Genomic DNA, 19,994 nt, shown 5'->3' with positions numbered 1-19,994 from the left:
AGTCACAGATAGACCCGCCTGCCTCTTTGGTATCTCTCTTGCCGCCTCGCGCACTCTTCCCGTCTCCCTCACCTTTCTTCTTGTGCGAATGCTGAACACACCCTGAATGGGTGGCGCGTCCATCACGACACTCACCTCTTGTATCCATCACTGCCTTTCGACCTGGCCTCATCTTTTTGCATTGCCGCTGCGGCTGCGGTGCCAACTGCTTTGCCACTTCCCTTTTCTCACAACCCACTCGCACACAGGGTTAGCCCTCCCCCTCCTTTTCTGTATTTCTCCCCCCAAAGCCACTCCCTATTAGCAGTCATCTGTATTCCTTTAGTGTGCCTTTTGCGTTTAGCGGTGCTTTCGACCCCTCTCCACTCCCCTCCCCTCTCCTCCCTGCTGTACCCATTTTCATTCTCTCGGTATTCTTGATTGTGTGCTGTGACGCGTACCATGGCCCTCCGCGCCAAGTCTGCGCTGTGCCTGGTGGCCGTGTTTGCCGTGTTGCTGGCCACCACGGTGAGCGGCCTCTACGCCAAGCCGAGTGACTTTCCGCTTCTCGGCAAGAGTTTTGTGGCGGAGATCAACTCAAAGGCGAGGGGTCAGTGGACCGCCTCGGCCGATAATGGCTACCTGGTCAGCGGCAAGAGCCTCGAGGAGGTGCGCAAGCTGATGGGTGTGACCGACATGAGCACCGAGGCTGTTCCTCCCCGCAACTTCTCCGTGGATGAAATGCAGCAAGACCTGCCAGAGTTCTTCGACGCCGCCGAGCACTGGCCCATGTGCGTGACAATCAGCGAGATCCGTGACCAATCGAACTGCGGCTCGTGCTGGGCCATCGCCGCGGTGGAGGCTATTTCGGACCGCTACTGCACCCTCGGTGGCGTTCCGGATCGCCGCATATCGACCAGCAACCTTCTCTCCTGCTGCTTCATATGCGGCTTTGGCTGCTACGGCGGCATTCCGACGATGGCGTGGCTGTGGTGGGTGTGGGTGGGCATAACGACGGAGGTCTGCCAGCCCTACCCCTTTGGCCCATGCAGCCATCACGGGAACAGCGACAAGTACCCGCCCTGCCCGAACACCATCTACGATACCCCTAAATGCAATACCACCTGCGAGAAAAGCGAGATGGATCTGGTCAAGTACAAGGGCGGCACATCTTACTCCGTCAAAGGCGAGAAGGAGCTCATGATCGAGCTCATGACCAACGGCCCCTTGGAGGTGACCATGCAGGTGTACTCCGACTTCGTCGGCTACAAGAGTGGAGTGTACAAGCACGTCTCTGGTGACCTTCTCGGTGGACACGCCGTAAAACTGGTCGGTTGGGGAACCCAAGGCGGTGTCCCGTACTGGAAGATCGCCAACAGCTGGAACACCGACTGGGGTGACAAAGGCTACTTCCTGATCCAGCGCGGCAGCAATGAGTGCGGTATTGAGAGCGGCGGCGTTGCTGGCACACCCGCGCAGGAGTAGCCATCAGAGCGATCTAGTTCCCTTCCGCCGGGCCCTTTGCTCACCGAAACCGTCACGGCATTTCCGCCTATCCCCGCTTCTGTCTCGGCATGTACGTGTGGCTTCTGATGTTTTCTAAACGTGCTTGTTGTCTTCCTTCTTTTTTTGTTTCCCTGGATGCTTCACGAAACTCTCTCCGCCTCTCTCTTCTTTTTCGTTTTTTTTTTGTTTTGACGTCTTTCTATATCAGCATCAGCGGCTCTCTCCTCTCTCTCTAGGCAAACGCGAACCCCCTTTTCTTCGTTTGTGTCCTCGTTTTTGCGTGCGCGTGTGGTGCTTGTGTGTGTGTGTCGTCTTCGCCACCCCCTTTCCCCCGGAGGTGGGCACACACACACACACACCACCCCAAAGCAAAGTAAAACGGGAAAGGAGGCTGAGAAAAACAGCAAAGAATCAAGCTTCACAGACAAAACCATGAGATGGATGCACGCCCACTTTTAGACGTGTGATGGGTAACGTGTGCGTGCGTGTGCGCGCGCGTCTGCGTTTTCATGGAGATGGACCACAGAGTGCACGAAGAAGAGTCACAAAAAAAGGAAGAGGGGCATTGGTGGGTCTGCCAGCTCATGGCCTTCCTCCTTCCGCCTCCTGCCGTTCCGTCCATCAAACCCATCACTACCGCTACACGCTCAGCTTTGCGCGTGCATCTGCAAGCGCGCTCGCGCGCGCACACGCACGCACACGTTACCCATCACAAACCCAGATATATATATATATATATATATTCCTCTTTTGGTGTCCTGCATCGCTTTTTTTTTGTGCTTTATGCTTTTGTTTTCTTTCCCATCACTTTTCGCCTACACCTTTTCTCAGCCCTCTCGTTCATCATCTCTTGCTCGCTTTTCTTATAGCCGAGCGAGAGGTGATCCCACGAGTGACTTATGGTGAGGCCCACACACCTACTCATTCAACTGCACACGCACACGGAGAGGTGAGGCTAGGTGTATGTCTGTGTGTTCGTCCTCGTGAAACGTCGAGTAGCAGTCGCGATAGAGCTGAAAATAAAAGAGAGGGAGAGGGTGTGGCGAAGTCTGTGGCGGGGCGGCGTGGCACTGAGAGCGTGACGAAGTCAGCCAATACACACGTATACGCGTAACAGAAGGAAAAGTCGTTGAGCAACGACGTGCTAGTGTCTTCTGTTCTGCATGTCTTTTTTTTTTCTTTGTTTTTAGCGCTGTGCTGTGTGTGTCGAGCGTCCCTTTTCTCTTCTGGGTGCAACGCTTTCAGATATCCATAACGCAAGCACTCCTGCCCTTGCTCCTGCTTGCGCAGGCCTATACAATCACGCAGACTTGCTTGCCTCTCACCCTTCTCTCTCTTTCTCGCCCCCCTTTGCCACGGCGCCCACTTTGCACGGCAGCCACAACTTATTTATCTTCCTTTCACGGTGGTCGGTTCCACTTTTCGTTTTCATGTCCGTATCAGAGTGCTTCTGACAGCAGCGCACATCATGGCAAAAGGCGTCGCAGTGGTGGAAGGGGGGAGGGATGGGGAGGGGTCGGCCCCCTTCCCACGTTACCCCTATTTTTCATCGGGCTTGAAATATCTGCGGGCAATGAAGAGAAGTAGGAGGTCGCTCTCATACGCTGCTGAGCTTCGCACAGACTGGCAAGTGGCCGCCGTCGAGAAAACGCGTCGTGCTCGACTCCTGAGGGCCCGGGATCAAGGCCGCGACGTGCTGCGCTCTCATGATCCGAAAACTCACCCCCTCCTTGCCTGCGTGACCTCTTGGGTTTATCCTCTCGTCTGCTCGCACAGCATGACAGCTGCAATGCACACACACGCCCCTCTCGCTCCCTGCACTCTCTCCTCCCCTCTCTTTCTGCAGACGATGCGCCAGCTCAACGGAACGAGTGTTTCGGTTCATCGCTTCATCAGTCACCACCCCGACAGAGACCGCCACCGTTGTCAAGCATGTTGGGTGCACCGAGTCGGGCAGCAGACGAATTCAGACGCCGTCTTGCACGGCTTCAGAGGTGAAGGGCGGACTAGGCAGCAGAGGCACTAACGGGCCGAAGATCCTGGCAGCCCTCTCCGCGCCGAGGGGCAGCACCAGCCGCGAGAACCCTCAAAGAGCTCTGAAGGCAGGGCTGCCCGTCGGGTGGCCGGTAGAGGGACAAGACAATGAGATTGCTCACAGGGGTGGAAGCTTGCCACGCGGGAAGACGACACGCCACGGGGCTGCCTTTTCCTCTGCCAGAGTGCACTCCAATGCAGCTGTGTTGCGCGTGCACACAGACTGGCAGCTTGTCGGCTTGGTTGCCCTGATCATGTGCATACGATGCGCACGACGAGATTGCATCCAGCCGACACACCGCCTTCAGGGCCTTCTGGGTGTAGACGTGGCAAGAGCGATCCTTCGCTATCAGATTCAGGGGAGTCCCTCACTGCCACGCAGCTCTTCCAGACTGCGATCCTCGGGCTAGAACGCACGGAGGCGCTGGCTATGGAGGGAGGTGAGTTCGAGGCCCCAGTGCCACAGAAGAAGTGTGCCGAACGAGACGTGGATAAGAGGAACGTGTGCGAGTGCGGTGGACAGCGCGAGCGAGTCGCCAGGCGACGCGTGACCAGAAGGAGGGAGTGCACGTGTTTATTCTCTCTCGTCCAGCTTCAGCACGCGTGGCCACGGAGGAGGCGTGCAAAGGCGAAACGGAGACTCTTCTCTCTGATTCCCTCCCGATTCAGGCGACTGAAAATAAAAGAGAAACGGCACGCTAAACAAACGCGTGTGCTTGCGCGTGCAAGCACACGCACATGTACGCTGAGCTTTAACCGAGAGGGGAAACTAAAACCCCGCGCATGCGAGCATTGCACTCTCATGGCTTAGCCACGAGGTGCAGCAGAGAGGCGGCAGCTGCCTGGTGACTATGCCTTGCTTCTCTTCTTCATATCTGTTCGCGCTCTTGGTGCGGAGGGCAACGCTGACGGAAGTGAAGTTTCTGGCGACGGTAAGTACTTCGGCCACCGAGATACTTCCCTGCGGTTGCGGGGCTCATTGATGACGTTAGCATCTGTCCGCTCACTTTGCCTTCTCCCCCCTTCCTCTCTGCCGACTGCTATCACCCTCGTGCCGTTTTTGTGAATCCCAACAGCATCAACGTATTCTCCTTGCCTGCGGCCACGTCCACAGTGGACGTGATTAACAAGAGAACGAGCAGAACAGGGTAACGCAACGACGTCAGCCAGCTGCAGTGGTCTTGCGGGGCCTCTTCTCTCATGATTTTTTTTCCTTCGGCGTATCTTCGTCTTCTCCAGCTCTGCTTCCACTCGCTCTAAGGACTCCATAAGACATCCACAGAGACAGCCCCCTCCCTCCTCCGGACATCTGCACAGACTGCTTGACGCTGCTTCAGCAACGTAACTCCTTTCTCTTCTCTTCGATCGAAAGAACGAGGTGCCGATACCGCAAGACACCCAAGCCGAATTCATGCAAGACCGCTGGCGGGACAAACGCCTCGTGGAAGACTTCATTCGAGGCGGACACACGCACGCACGAACACAAGAACTCCCCTCCCCCAAGGTAAAGGGCACCGCCTCCAACCAGCTAGCGTAAGCGAGCGCCTCAGCTCAGTGGACACTGCAGACGTGCTCGCCTCCAGAGACACACGTGCGTGCTGTGGCGTGCCCGCACAGACACACAGAACAGCCTTTTGCGCGGCGGCAGCAGAGGGAAGGTAAGGACCTTGACACGGCGTATCATCCGCGAAGCGGAAACCTGTCTTTGGTTTTGTGCTTCCAATCATGTTCAGCGCTTCTTCCTCTCCGGCATTACCAGTTACGCTGGGACACGGCTACGCTGCAGCGATGCGGCAGACCTCCACAACCAGTGCTGTGGGCCACTCGCTCAGCCGCATTGTTGCTGTCGGCGCGACTGCGGTGGCCCTTGGCGTGTCTGCAGTCCTGGGCGGCTCTCTTCTTTATGTGTCTTTGCACCGAGCGGAGAGTGCAGCATCTGAGGCGGGCACCGGCCCGTCGTGGTGGTCGCGTGTTGCGCGAGGTCTGCGGATCTGCAGCTGTGACAATGAGGAGGAAGACGACGCCTTCGCCACCGGCAAAGGCGCAGAAAACTTGTTCGACGAAGAGAAGGTCAAGGCACGACAGAAGCTCCCGCGCGGCAAGGCCAAAGGCGCGGCACACAGCCACGCATCCACTGCCACCATCACCGCCGGTGCTGGTGCAGCCGCTGCCACAGTTTCAGCCGCTTTACGGAAACTTGCGGGCTCAGCGCCACCAGTCTCGGACGCAAAGGAGGCACTCACCATGCTGGCCAACACCGAGGAGATTCGGGAACGAGAGCAATACATTAAATTGGTGCGTGCACTTCTGCAGCGTGAGGCGGGCATCGCGTACGATGACGACGATGACAGCTCCACCAGCTCAGACTCCACAGATGTATCGTTGAATTATCACCTGGCCACCGCGATGGAAGGGAACGCGCGGGATGAACTGCTGATGGCCTTTTCCGCCTACGGCGACTTCAGCGACAGCGCCGTCTACGGCAGCTCGATTCCGGATGCCGGAGACGAAAATGCAGCGGACTTGCAGCTGAGCATCATGATCAAGACCCTCGAGTATCTGGACATGTCGAATGAGCGCGAGAAGCTGCGAAGTCGCCGCATTGCCATGTACCGCGAGGCCGGCCACGCCACACCGGTCTCCTCCATTGATGCGGCCGGGAGTGATAGGGATGGCGGTGAGCTCGACGAAGGCGGAGATGTAGTGGTGGACCCTATGCACTTTCAACTCGCCGCTCACTACGCTGCTACCCATTATGGACTCACCAGACCCATGGACGAGCGGGACGACGATGAGGGGGATGGGGGAGACTACCCGAGCGCCATGGAGCGGCAGGCACAGCGCTTCCAGTCGATGCTGCTGCGCCCATCGAAGATGAATATGCCGGCGGAAGACCGAATGAACTCCGATGACTCGGTCCTGGATCGCATTCTCGGTGAGGGTCCCGCGGTGCGGGCGAATCCTGCTATGCCTGGCACTGCGCGCAACGGGCACGCCGCCCTGCTGGCTGATCGCGCCGACATGATGGAGGATGGGTGGGAGGCCGAGGACGACGACGAGGAGGCGGAGCTCATGGCGTACCTGCAGCAGGCGGACAACGCCCAGCACTTCTACTCACGTGAGGAAATGCGACGCGCCAGGCGCGACCCGGCGAGCGACATCCGCATTGTCGGGATGGAGGACAATGCTTTCGACGAGGACGACGCGGAGAGTGAGTGGGAGGACGAGGCGGACGACGAGGACGTGGCCGGCACGGAGGAGGAGGACGATGCCGAAGCGGATGAAGAGGACGACCTCGCCGCTGCCGTGCCGTGGAGACGCCGCGACAAGCGGGACTTTGAGAGGGAGCTGTTCTCGCGAATCCGCCACTTGGCGAAGAGCTTCGCCCTCACGGACGCCATGGCAGAGCGGGAGGTGTCAGAGGAGGACGCCCGGAAGCGTGTGGCACGGGAGCAGCGACGTCAGCAGGGCATTCACTCTAGTGCGAAGGCCGCAGTCGACCCTAACCCTGCCGCTGCGGCGGACGACCTCGTGGAAGGCACTGAGGAGTGGGAAGACGAGGCAGACTGGGAGGACGCGTAACGGCACGAGCTCTGAAGCGTCGCCCCTAATGCCACAGAGATTCTACCGCCCAAACGCCCAATGCTTGCCCCTTTTCCTTTCGCGCTTTTCGCAGACATTAACCACAACGGAAGGTATCGCATTCACATCATTGATAACACACACACACACACACACACACACACACACACACACACCTCTCCCTCACCGTCGAAAAAAAACAAATCAACAACGGCAGGCCAAGCGGAGCACACCCGAGGAGGAGACCCGCATTTCATGTGTAGCCAAGCGGCAGGGGCTGAGTGCATCGGAAGCGAAGAGCGGCGTAGCGCGAGCACTGCCGCACGGGAGTGCAGCACAGACGATGCTGCCCTTTCCTCCCTTTCGCGATCGTTACGTGTGATAGCGGAAAAGAGGGCGGGGAGTCGAGGTGGCGCGGCGCTTCTCATGATTTATCAACTAAAATGCTCCCAATATCGTCAACATAAGGGTGTGCTTCTCACGTTGTCCTGTGGTCGACGCTGCCGCGCCCTTGGCACTGAAGGGTGCAGCCACTCGCGTTTACCTGCTGCGTTGTCTTTCGCCTCGCCGTTCGCACACTTTCCCCACATTGCACCAACACCGCGGCAAGGCAACTAAGCAGAAGACAGCACAGCGAGATTTTCTCTGCGCATATAAAGGGCTGTGCCCCCCCTTCCTCAGCGCGCGCGAGTAGCGCTCCTTGAAGCGCTCAAGCCTCATAGAAGTAAAGTCTTTGCCTTCGCGCAAAGACGCCCTCCATAGATCGGCGGACGAAGAGTATTCTCACACGCAGGCTCACCCAATCGCATACATACAGCCTAGCCATACATCAGGGCCGCCGTTGCACTCATCCAACGAGTCGCGGTCGGACGCATATATTCTACTCATAAACGACATACTGCGCTGTTCGAGTGCCCGCACCTGGGACACCCATCTCCCTCCCTGTGTTGCTTCCCACAATGCTGACGTCGGCTGAGGAGGCCTACACAGAGTACCTGGAGCGTCGGGTGGTGGCAGGCGGCGTGGATGCTGCCATCGTGCGCGCAACACTGCAGCAGATGGGCTTCGATGAAAAGACAATAGCAGCCATGATGGGGGACACCAGCACCTACTCTTTGCCCTTCTCCACGACCAGCAGTGCCTCCTCCACCACGTCTACGTCAATCTCCTCAGTCAAGAAGCCGAGTCGCGCGTCTGGGTTCTCGGCTGCAACCTCCACCCCCTCGGCTCCATCAGAGATGGCGGATACGGCTCAGCTCCACCGTGTCGTCACCACGTCCGCTGAGTCCGCTGCTGACACCCCCACCGCTGCTTCTGCGACTGCCACTCAGGTTACTCCAGCGCTGCCTTCCATCATTCCTGAGGGCAAGCGCAGTAACAACGACGCAAATCAGCTGTGCAAGTCGTCTCCCTCTGCCACTGCTGCTCCGCCGCCCTCTTCCTCCACTGCCTCGTTGTCTACGCCATCGCGCACCTTGGCCGCAGGCACCGTTGCAGGGGCAGCGGAGGGTTTTGATGCCGACCACCACTCTGGTGCGGTGCTCTCTTCGCGGAGTCATGCTGAATCATCTGTGTGCGGGACGGACGCTACGCAAGACTGTGCGGTCACTCTTGCCTCTGGTGCATCGTCGTCCACACCTTCTGAGCCTGCGGCAGCGTCAGCTGACGAGCACGCTCAGCTCACTGCCGCCGAGCGCACCAGTCTAGCACGGTGGATGCGCGAGTATCAGGCACTCATGCTATCCTCAGCACTGCCGCACCGAGGGTCACACTCACGCGCCGACGCGACATCTTCCTCGACGGCGCCTCTATTGCCAAGGGAGACGCCGTTCGACGAGTTTCACGCTCTCCCATCCGCAGCCGCGTGCTGCGTGCGCACCGAGGGCGGCGAGCGTGGTGGCGCCGGTGCCGCCTTGCGCGACGAGAGTGCTGCGCAGCCACTGCCACCGTGGAGCGAAGCCGCCGCTCGCGTGCCGAGAAAGGTGGAAGACAGCGGCTCTTGTGTCGCCGGCAGCGATGGAGCCACATCCTCTAACGGCTCCGCTTTCGCCCGCACAGAAGGTGAACATCCTCCCTACTTCAGCGAGATGCTGTGCCAGGACGGCACGATCGTTGGAGAGCAGGCTCAGAGTGGAGGCGCGAACCCGTTTTCTGAGCGTTACTATCGCTCAGCGGCTCAACCGCTCTATCGGGCTGCTCGCAGTGCCGTACCGTCACCCATTCGGCGCGCTGTCCCCAAAGCGAAATCGTCCGTATTTGTTCCAACGTGCAGCATAGGTGTTCCTCGTTTCGCCACCGGATGTGCCCGCTGCAACTTCGACGCGGCGCAATGCCGGCACCCGTATCGAGAGGCACAGGATGTGCGCATCGTGCGTGCGTCTCACGTTGCCGTGACGAATAATGGCGAGTACAATCACCGTATGATTGCTCAGTCGTGCTGTCAAGCTCGCCAGGTCGACGCGGCTCGGCAAGCCCAGCAGACGGCGCGGGCGCAGCCCACGAGTGGCCGCCTTGTTCCCGTAATGCACGCCCCTATCGGAATGACGATACAGCCGAGAGCTGGTCTGGCAAGTGGACGGCAGATGAGCACGCTGCCGGTCAAGGCGAAGACGGACCGGGTAAGGTTGGCGCAGTACTACCGGCATCAGTGGGCGGAGCAGGAACGACGCTCTAGTGCTGCAGGGAGAAGCGCCGCATGGGATGCCCGATACACGCTGCTAAGTTGCGCGGGCTGGACTGGGTAGGCACACTTCCTTCTCCACGTGAACTGCCCACTCGTTGCTTGAGTTTGGTGGTGGTGGTGGGGCCATCACGAGCGGAAATCTGAAGCGAGATGGAGGTGCATAACGCGCCGCCCTTTTCCCGGAGTCATTCATCGGCACACACACGCATAGACAATCAGCAGAAAGGGGATAGCTCTCTTTTTCATATCTTCCCTCTCCTCCTCGTACACATGCGCACACACACATACACACCATACCGAGAGGGAGGAGGTAAGGAAGATGAGGGGTGAGGGTGCGGAGCAGGGGGGGCTCTTTGAGGCTACTCTGCCGCCGTCCGCTGGATTGTCTGCGTGCACAGGTGGTGATGCAGCAACACAGGCACCACAGAGGCTTTCACAGGCGCGCGCTGCTCCTCATTTGTGTTCCGCATGAGCTCTTGCTTAGCCTTTGCCCCACTCATTCCTGCTTGTATGTGTTTCTTCTTTCGCCCCCCACCCCGCTGTGATCACAGAAAAGTATGTGTGCGTGTGCGAACGTGCGCGGTGTGCGGAGTTTTGTACGCGGAGCGGCTTGGGTGACCTTCCTCGCGGGCCCTGCTCTTCTTACCGTCCTCGCCTTTCATACCCTACAAGAGCAATGGTGGATATCCTAAACGCGCAAGCATCTGGGCCCACACAGCGCATCTGCCCGTCTCGGTATCGTTGAGGCATTTTCGAACAGCATAGGCCACCTCGCATCTGACGACTCACTCCGCCGCTCTCCATATCATCGGGATGTCTCCAGTGCTCACTCTCGCGCTGTGGTGCTCCTTGTTACATCGTACTGTTGCAGCACGGACATCTACATTGCGGGAGCTTCAACAAACCAGAGTGTGGAGGGCCCCTAGCCGAAGCCCCGCCACCCCCCGCCTTCTGACCTCTGTTAGTCCGTGCGCTCTATGTTGAACTCCTTCGCCCACTGCCTTACTTGTGCGTTTACAAGTCTTTTCCCTCCCGTCCGCGCAACACCGTGACTGCAGAACGGCGGCGGCGTAACTCAACACAGGCCAAATCCTTGATTCTACCATTGCCCGTGGCGATATTCAGCAAAAAACGCGCGCGTGGGTGTCGTTGAGCTCGACTCGGCTGAGCAGAAGGGCATCTACGGAGAGACAGAGAAGGACAACAGAAAACTGAAGTTCGCGAGTGTTTCACCCGCACTCTCTGCCTGTGTACAAGCCTCTACCTCCCTCTGTTGACGGCGCCTGCGCATGTGCTGCAGCATCATACCAACAACTACACGCACGTACACTTCTGCGCAGATACTTAGATACACAAACAGACACAGACATACCGACTCCCTCTCGCTTGACGACGCGAAGTAACGGCGTTGGCCTGCGCGGATGAGAGAGGCAGCAACGAAAACCACCATCGAATTCGGCACGTCATAGAAACCCTCAAGAGGAGCGAGTCGGATTGCCGACAGCACGAGTGCGCTGCCAAACCACAATAGAGGCGGAAGCCGCTCGGGTTTGATTTCAGCCGTCCGCGTGCCTTTCGGCATCACAGTAAAGTGCGCGCGAACTGAGGAACACCCCTAGTCCGAGCTGTACCTGCTTAGCTGTGGCAAATCTTCGTTATGTCGTTCGGCGGCTTTGGGACGGGGGCAGGCGCTGGCGGTTTCGGAGCAAAGCCGGCAACGGCGGCTGGCTTCGGCGCAACTCCATCGACGGGGGCTGGAACTGGCGCGGCAGCTCCTGCAAGCGGCGGCCGTGGCTTCGGAGGCTTTGGCACCGGCGCTACAGCGACCGCGGCCACCGCAACGACTGGCGGCTTCGGCGCTGCTCCTGCCCTCGCTGGCGGCTTCGGCGCTGCTCCTGCCCCCACTGGCGGCTTCGGCGCTGCTCCTGCCCCCACTGGCGGCTTCGGCGCTGCTCCTGCCCCCACTGGCGGCTTCGGCGCTGCTCCTGCCCCCACTGGCGGCTTCGGCGCTGCTCCTGCCCCCACTGGCGGCTTCGGCGCTGTAGGGACAACAGGATTCGGTGCAAAACCCGGCTTTGGCGCCGCCCCTGCTGCTGGCGGCTTTGGTGCGGGCGGAGGGCTCGGCACCGGCGCTACGGCAGGAGGCAGTGGCGGCTTTGGTTCCGCAGCCACCTCCGGCCTCGGCGCCGGCCGCGGTTGTGGCTTTGGCATGCCGGGCGGGTTCGGGAGTACGGCTGCTTCTGCTGCCCCGGCCGCACCGACGGCTCAGCAGTACCCATACCTGGGTATTAAGGGTCCAGGCAATGCCACCAGCTGGGCACGCGACATTGACTTCTCTCAGGTGACGGAGCAGGTCCGCTTCGAGGCACTGCCGCAGCCGCTGCAGCAGCACCTGATGGAGCTACGCAGTTTCATGCACGCGGAGCGGGACGCGGCCAAGAAGGTGTATTTATACTTCAATGAGTCTGATGGCGCGGATCCGGCTGCCGCTGCCACCGCCAACAGCGCCACCGGGAGCTCTGCCGCCACGGCGGCTTCCTCCAGTTATCGCAAACTCCTTGCCCAGATGGCAGCACTGAAGGGTGGCGGTAACCGTGCCGTCGATCTTGTCGCGGTGCACTGCAACCAGCATGAAGGGCAAGCGCGTCGTCAGCTACAGCGTCTCGAGAAGTTGGAGGCCAACATCCGCGACTACGAGCGGCATGTGTGGGAACCGTTACTGGAGCAAGGGCTGCCGTCATCGCTGGCCGGCAGTGGAATGAACGTCCGCGGTGGCGCATATCGTCCCGGCGCGAGCAACGGTGCCGCCTCTCCTTTTGTGTCTTTGGTCGAGGAGTTGAGCCGTCGCATGGACCACGTTAGCAGCGCTCTCACTGAGCTGGAGGCCACACTGGTGCCGCCAGGTCGTTCGCTGCGCGGCACCGGCGTGAGTGGTCGTCACGGTCACCAAAACGGCAGCGCCATCCCGAACGACGCGATTGCTCAGATCAACGCCGCCCTCTTGTACGAGCTGAACCAGCTACAGGACTCCTCCTGTGTGGCCGCGCATCTGCACAGTCGCACCAACACTGCCCGCGAATTCTTCACGCGCCAGTACGGACAAGCGGAGGCGGACGTGCTCTTCGCCGATACCGAACAACAGCGCAACGGCACGGCTCTGTTCCGTCGGGCATCGCCGTCGACGTACTTCGACATTCCTCCGCTTCCACAGCAGCCTGCTGCGGCACCTGCTGCGGTCACCACCACGAGCGGCGCTGCACCGATCACGGGGTTTGGCGCAGGCGTCACCTCTGCGCTGGGTGGAGGCTTCGGTGCGACATCCGGTGGTGGTGTCTTCGGGACAGCCTCCTCCGCTGGTACAGCTGGAGCGCTGACCACTGGAGGATTCGGTGCCCCTGCAACGGCTGCGGCCGCACCAGCAGGGGGTGGTGCGGTAGGTGGCGTTGGCTTTGGCGCAGCAGCGGGTGGAACAGCATCGGCTCCAGCGGCAGGCCTGGCCCCGGCCACTGGCGGTTTCGGGGCAGCGCCAACGGCTGGAGGTTTTGGAGCTGCTTCAGCTTCTGCCACTACTGCACCGGCTGCTACTGGTGCTCCCCCCTCCGCGCCGTCCATGGGCCCTGCGGCCCCTGGTGCTGCGCCGACTGCCTTCAACTTGGGCGGCGGCGCCGCAGCTACTGCCACTGGCTTTGGGATGGCACCGGGCAAGTCTGGGGCTGGAGACGGTGGCGATCGCCCGTCTCAGCGGACCCGTTAATAAGCGAAGCATGCGCGCTTCTGTGTGTGGTGATGCATTGCCCCTCTCTCGTTTGCGCATGTGTGGGAGATGCGTGACAAGGCGGGGAGATGCTGGAGATGGGAAGCCTGTAAGCGTATTGTGTGCCGAGAGATGGTGACAGTGGTAAACAAGACAGGAAGGGTAAGAAAGATGGGAGGACCATGAGGAGAGCCGCATGCCCGCGTTTCAGCGTCGTCGAATTGCCTAGTGTCTCTCAGCGCAGCCACATTCATGCGTGACGGAGACGCAACGCCCGCGTCGAGCGAACTTCTTCACTCGAAATCGAACAAGCGAGGTGGTACACTGACACATGCCTTTGCACACACGCACATGTGACTCAGCGGATAGAAGTGTGCGAGAGGAGGCACCGTCAGTGTCCGCGTTGTTGCCCTTTCTCTGTTTGTGTGTGTCTTTTCTACATCATGCTTCTCTTCTCTTCTTATCATCTTCTACACCTCTGGTGTGCGTCGCCTCTCTCGCGAATGCATGCTCCCGCACGCACCCTCATTAGGGATCCCACGAGGCGCGGAAACGGGGGACGGTCTTGCACAGTCACAGACCCGCAACTCTCACCGCCACCGTCTTCCGGCAATGAGCGTGTGCGTGTGCAGGAGGCGGCCCTTTTTCCATTTGTGTTTTCCCCCTACCCCACCGACACATGTGCACGCGCGCGTTGCTTACTCCCGTTTCTTCTAGCGTACTTGCACGCAGGTACGCCTTGCAGAGGTCTCTCCTCCTCATGCTTCACACGTATGCACCACACGCATAGCTTGACCAGGAAAATAACCGCGAGCGCAGGCGCGAGGGAGTCTGTGAGGTGTGTCTGATAGAAGCACCCACAAAACAGCAGCAGTAGGCATCCTTGAGACGAGCATGCTTCATCGCACCCGACTTTCACGAGGGCCCGCCGTCACCGCTGGCGCATCTATCTCCGTTTGCTTCAAGGGCCTGGGAACGTACGACTACCCTTCCTCTTTCACATGGCCACCATTGCTGGAGGATGACGCTGATGAGCGAGGGCATGGTGATTCACGCCCTTCAGCGGCGCCTTCAGAGCCTCCGCGAGGCACTGCTGGCAGCGCTGAGTACCGTAGCCATCGTCGCTCGCCGTTCTCTGTGCTGCGCAGCCGGCAGTGTCGTGTGGGCCGGTGCGCTTCGGGAGTGTTGCCTGCCTCACACAACACCGGGGCGGCACCCTTCGCCGGCGGCGGCGGTCACGGGCTGGTCGCGTGCGGGCACCGCCTGTGCTGCTGCAGCGCACTCTTCTACCCAGCGCTGCCCCCCTACTCGTCCTCGTCCTCTGCGCCGCCCTCGACGTCTACCCCGCCGTCGTCTGCGGAGGAGGGCATGTGGCGTGTGCGGGACGACTTTCTGTGGGCGCTGAAGCTCGCAGACGTTGAGCGACTGCTGCGCGCCACCATCACTGAGGAGCTGTATGGACGGCTGTTGGGTGTCACGGGCACGAAGGCGACGGTTGTTCTGACGTGCAACGACCTCCTGACGGCGGCACAAGAATATGCGGAGGCCTCCAGTCCAGAGGCGGCTTTGGCCGCGCCGGATGCGTCACTTCCCGCTGCGATTCCATACGTGGCGCGCCTGCTGCTGAATGCAGATGAGGACAACCGTATCAAGTGGCTGCAGGAGGAGTCCACCGCGATGGAGCACCGCGACTACTACGCACGTGCGCCGTCGCTGCGTGCTTTGTTTGTCATGTGGTCGGCACAGCAGCAACAGCAGCGCGTGCGCGCGGCTGCCCTGAGCGGTGGCTGTGGCGGGATTGCCGCAAGTGATTTGTCCCATGGTGACACTACCGGCGCAGATCGGCGGCTCGCCACGTCGTCCACGGCGCGGACGCCGAGGTTTCTTATCCCTCCTCCGACCATGGAGGACATCCAGCTCATCCTCATGCGCATGGAGGAGCGACATGTCGAGGTGACGATGACCGACATTTCGGCTATCGCTGCTATCGGTGCCACTTCGGCTGGCACAGGAACGTCGATCCCATCTGACGAGTTTTGGGGAGCGATTGTGCGCCATCTGCAGCCTCTAAAGCTCTCTCAGGCGCTGAAGGCCTACGCATCGACGCCGTTTCCGCCCGTGAACGACGGCGCCGCGTCGTGCGATGAGGCGCTCGTCTTGCTACATGTGCTTATTCTTTCTTTGCTACTACGCTACACTTCGGCCGCGAATGCAGAGGTGCCGCCCGCGTCCACGGCACCGCCGCCGTCAGCGTGGACCTCGTCCTCCACCGCTCCTTCCACCCCAGACCCTGCCAACTCAAAACTACTGGTGCCCATGGCCGCATTCGAAGCGGCAAGTGCGGTAATTCAGCTGCGCAGGCGCCTCACGACGTCATGCGAGGGCGATGACGCCGCAATTCGTGGATCGGTCCACACACCCACGCCTCCTTCCGCCGTCTACGAAGCCCTTCTCACGTTGTGCGACGAGGTGCTGAAGCGCGTGTACGGGCTGGCCGAGCGGTCGCAGCTTTCGGCGACGAGCCCGCATCTACCGGCGTTGACGACGTGGCTTCTGCGAGAGATGGTGACGAGTGCGGCGTGCGAGTTGCACTTCAAGCGCCTTGTGGACCGAAGCATCACGGAGGCGCTGATCGCACTGGAGAAGAGCGGTCTCGTGAACCGGTCCTCGATGAACCTCAAGGTGGTGGTGCGTCAGGTGTTGCCGTTGGTGGAGAGCTGTGGCAGTGAGGACCTGTACACATCGGTGCTGAACGACGTCGTGTCCGCTCTTGAGGAGAAGGCCCGGCGGGACCGGCACGCTTTCACTCAGGAGGACATGCTCTATTTGGCAGAGCTGGGGACCAAGTTGTTCGTCAGCGGCTCTGCTGACAGCACGGCTGGCAGCTACGGCCTCTTCGACCAGACGGCACGAGGTCAGATGGAGGAGCTGCACGTGATGGACGGGAGCCCGTGGGCTCTGTGCGTCTCGACGTACCGCTCCCTGAAAGAGATGATGCAGGGTATTATCCGCGACCAGCGGCGACTGAAGCAGCAGGTGCAGGAGCAGCTCCGGCAGCTTTCTAGTTCCAGCACCCTCTCTGCCGTGATGACGGGAAGTACCGAGGCGCAAGGCCGCCATCACGCTCGGCTGGATGGCAACGGTGCTCCTCTCTCCTCCCCCTCCTCGCCTCCAGACTCTGAGGCCAGCTCTGTCGCCCGCGGCGATGCTGCTGTCGACCTCGGTGCTGCCAGTGCTGCCTCTGATGCAGCAGGCGAGGACGGCTTCACTGGAGCAAAGGCCGCTGTTCCTTGTCGTGGCGCCTCCGCCTCAGCTCCAGCTCCAGCTCCAGCTGGGCCGCCGCGGATCTCTGTGTCACCGATGCTGCGGCAGCGCTTCCTCATACTTATTGAAGAGCTGGTCAAGGCGCAGGTGGCTGAGAGTTCCAACGACTCGGAGCGGCCGATTGTGGTGAGCACTGAGCTCTTCGCCTTCGTGACGCGGCATGTGCCGGTGCCGAACATACAAGACGAATACCGCCGCAAGATTTTTCTGCTGGTGAACGTGGCCGAGGCCCCAGAGACAACACGCCGCCGGCTTGCTGAGCGCAGGGAGAAGCGGCGGGCCTCTGCAGATGGCGAGGGCTTTGGGAGACGCCGGCGTCGTCACGCCAGAGGCGACACCAGCACCAGCTGCGCAGCCGAGGAGGAGGTGGAGGCAGACGGTGAGGACGCGCATGCGGGGCCTGGCTCGAAGAAGGCAGGCGCGGGCAACGACCCGCACGGTGGTGCGAACGATATACCCGCGGAGCTGCGCTTTCTCGTCAGCTCCCTCCCGCTCACGCTGTCGCCGTGGGCGAGCGTCATGATCTTGCGCGAGGTGCTAGCCGAGTCTGCCGGCCGAAACCCTCGGTACACTTATGTGCTCAACGCGGCCATCGACCTACAGTTGCCGATGTCTACCACGCGGTCCCGCATCGCGACGACGCTGAACATGTGGCGCTTTCTCAACACACAAGCGCACAAGCTGAGCCTGAAGGAGAGCGTCATGATGAAGCAGCGGTGCGCGTGGAACTTGCCCATGTCTTATGTGCTCTCCTCGTACTGGTCCCTCCTTACATGGCTGTTTCTCGCGAGCATCATTATGCTTAACGTGGTCGGGATCGACTTTGAGTCGCAGCTTGTCGCGAACTCGCTCTTCAGGATGTTTGCACCGTGGGAGGAGATTTGCGTGCCGCAGACCGCCGCGGAAGACGGGGACACGTGGAGCACGCAGGCGGCAGCTGACTTGGCGTCAGACTACTTCGAGCAGGCCGAGATCGCCGATCGGCGTCGCGAGGAGCATCGGCTCAGCAGCACCGACGTGTTCCTCTCCTCGGCTTCCTACTTGATCCTCGGCTACGACGACCAACGGCGGCCGATGACGGTCATCCCGATCGGCAGTGACTGCACCGCACCAGCTGAGGAGCGAATCGCTGAGGAGTACGCTGCGGCAACGGCGGTGCTGCGCGAGCTATCGCTGCACGCTCCGTTCCCCTTCTTCGTCGACATCGAGCGGCCGCTGCCGATGGAGTACGTCGAGAAGCGCATCGCGGAGCGCATTCGGCGTGTGTCCTTCAATAACACGTGGTTCCTGCCGCGCATGATCATTCGCACCTTCCCGCTCGGCCGCCAGTACACGGAGCACAAGCTTGTGCTGCACACCTGCACGCAAGCGAACCTCACGCGGCGCCGAATCACATTCTTGCTGTACATGCACGACGGCGTCCCTGTCACCCCGCAGTTCATTCAGGAGCTAAGCGACAGCTTTCTCTCACGGCACGCGAACCTGGTGCTGGTGGTGCACGAGTCCAGCCTTCTCAAGGGCGGCACTACACCTGAAGCTCTCGTCAAGGTCGGTCTGTCAAATACCGTTCGCGGCCCTTCAGCAACCATCGCGTCTGCGGCGGCTGAGATGATAGACGCCGTGCTGCCTAGTGATCTCAAGGACTCCCCTTCACCTTCTGCAGCCGCTTCAGCGGCGCACCACATGCGTGTGCTGCCGTACTGCCGGCAGTACTACTCCGGCAGCGGCAGCGTCATTGCTGGTCTTCAGCGCATGGCAGACGGAGAGCCGACGGAGGGCGGCGGCGGCACAGCAGAAAAGGGCTGGTGGGTGATTACGCTGAGATCGGTGCGTCGGCTGTGGGAACGGTTGCAGGCGGGATCGGGCGCTGCCTCCTCCGCCTCCACTGCAGCAGCGTCGTCGGCCCGCCTGCCGCTCTTTGCATCGACTTTCAGCAGCCGCCGTACCTCTCTCCACCGCAGCCGAGAGCGGCAGTGCAAGGAGGCTGAGGAGGTGGCTGCTGCCAACAAGCAGAGGCAGAGCAGCGATGGCCGCATGCCCGCAGCTGCGCCGTGGGTGAACTGGTGGTGGCACACGCTCTCCGGCGTGACCTCGGCGACAATTCGGATGGTGCGCGTTGACTGCATCGGGGTGTGGGGGGAGGAGGCGGAGCGGGACGACGAGGCTGCACGGAAAAGTGGCACCACGATTGTCACCAATGAGCCGGCACCACATGTGCGGGCGGCCGCCGATCAAACAGCAACAGACACGGTAGCGACAAGAGCCGCGACCGATACTGCGGAGGCGAAGGCAGGCAAAGGCGGCGTGTCTGTTTCTTTCACTGCTCTGCGCCGCCTCATGTCGGAGGTGTGAGCCCCCGTGTCTATTAGCAGAGCTAGGGCCAGCAGCAACACCGCTGATGGCAGCACCACGCCTCCCGCTGCGAGCGACACGGCGCGGACGCACTTCGCCTCCTCGGAGCGATTCCCCGACGCACATGTGATTCCTCTAGCGTGGCGATGGCGCGTTCCGTGCCCACGCCTTGGAAGTGGCGGACAGCGCATCGCGCAGCAGCACTGACTCAGGCTGCCCACCTGTTGCAGGTCCCACCGCTCCAGCGGCAGCACTAGGGCAGACCTTCGCTTTCAATTCGTCGAACAGCGGCAGCACCTCGCTACTCTTCTTGTCACAGCCTGTGCCAGCCTTCCGGCCTTCTCCGCCGATAACCTCGACCTCCTCGACACCGCCGTGCTCGTAATGGGCTGCGATGCCGCTGCTGCAGCGGCCTCTCTACTCCGACCTTGATTGTTCCGTAAGCGCACTCCCATGAGGAGAGTGAAGGCCAAAAGACGGGCGAGATGCTGGCGCCGCTGTGCCGCGCCCCTCGCGCCTTTTCGTGAGTCGCATTGGGGGCGGAGAAGGGCGGCGACGGTGCAATGATGTGCGCGTGCATGTTCAGGTCTGTGTCTGTCTGTCTGTCTGTCTGTGTGTGTGTGTGTGTGCGGAGGAAATAGAGTGCGAGAGCGACGCAGCGAAGGGCCAGTGACGTGGCGTCTCGCGTCTTTTGCGGTGGGCGAATACGCGTGAGAGAGGGCGCGCGGGGCACTTGCGTCTCGACGTCACGCTTTCGGGTTTCTTTGCGATGCTGCAGAC

At 60.8% G+C, this 19,994-nt stretch overlaps 5 protein-coding genes across 5 annotated transcripts; all 5 read left to right on the top strand.

The window, feature by feature from the left end:
• Positions 1-441: 441 nt before the first annotated feature.
• Positions 442-1,464, top strand: LINJ_29_0860 (CPC cysteine peptidase, Clan CA, family C1,Cathepsin B-like; the record flags this gene model as incomplete). Its single annotated transcript, XM_001466568.1, has 1 exon — positions 442-1,464. The coding sequence occupies one exon, from the start codon at positions 442-444 to the stop codon at positions 1,462-1,464; it is 1,023 nt and encodes a 340-aa protein (XP_001466605.1).
• Positions 1,465-5,244: 3,780 nt separating this feature from the next.
• Positions 5,245-7,101, top strand: LINJ_29_0850 (conserved hypothetical protein; the record flags this gene model as incomplete). The annotated part of the gene is made up of 1 exon (XM_001466567.1): positions 5,245-7,101. One exon carries the CDS (start codon positions 5,245-5,247, stop codon positions 7,099-7,101), a length of 1,857 nt encoding a protein of 618 aa, XP_001466604.1.
• Positions 7,102-8,060: 959 nt separating this feature from the next.
• On the top strand, positions 8,061-9,845 carry LINJ_29_0840 (conserved hypothetical protein; the record flags this gene model as incomplete). Its single annotated transcript, XM_001466566.1, has 1 exon — positions 8,061-9,845. One exon carries the CDS (start codon positions 8,061-8,063, stop codon positions 9,843-9,845), a length of 1,785 nt encoding a protein of 594 aa, XP_001466603.1.
• Positions 9,846-11,441: 1,596 nt separating this feature from the next.
• On the top strand, positions 11,442-13,538 carry LINJ_29_0830 (conserved hypothetical protein; the record flags this gene model as incomplete). Its single annotated transcript, XM_001466565.1, has 1 exon — positions 11,442-13,538. One exon carries the CDS (start codon positions 11,442-11,444, stop codon positions 13,536-13,538), a length of 2,097 nt encoding a protein of 698 aa, XP_001466602.1.
• Positions 13,539-14,432: 894 nt separating this feature from the next.
• On the top strand, positions 14,433-19,214 carry LINJ_29_0820 (conserved hypothetical protein; the record flags this gene model as incomplete). Its single annotated transcript, XM_001466564.1, has 1 exon — positions 14,433-19,214. The coding sequence occupies one exon, from the start codon at positions 14,433-14,435 to the stop codon at positions 19,212-19,214; it is 4,782 nt and encodes a 1,593-aa protein (XP_001466601.1).
• Positions 19,215-19,994: the final 780 nt, after the last annotated feature.

The sequence above is a fragment of the Leishmania infantum genome, chromosome 29 (assembly GCF_000002875.2).
Source record: "Leishmania infantum JPCM5 genome chromosome 29".
Taxonomy (NCBI): domain Eukaryota; phylum Euglenozoa; class Kinetoplastea; order Trypanosomatida; family Trypanosomatidae; genus Leishmania; species Leishmania infantum.
Note: the sequence above shows the minus strand (reverse complement) of the source record. Positions and strands in the feature narration are given on the sequence as shown.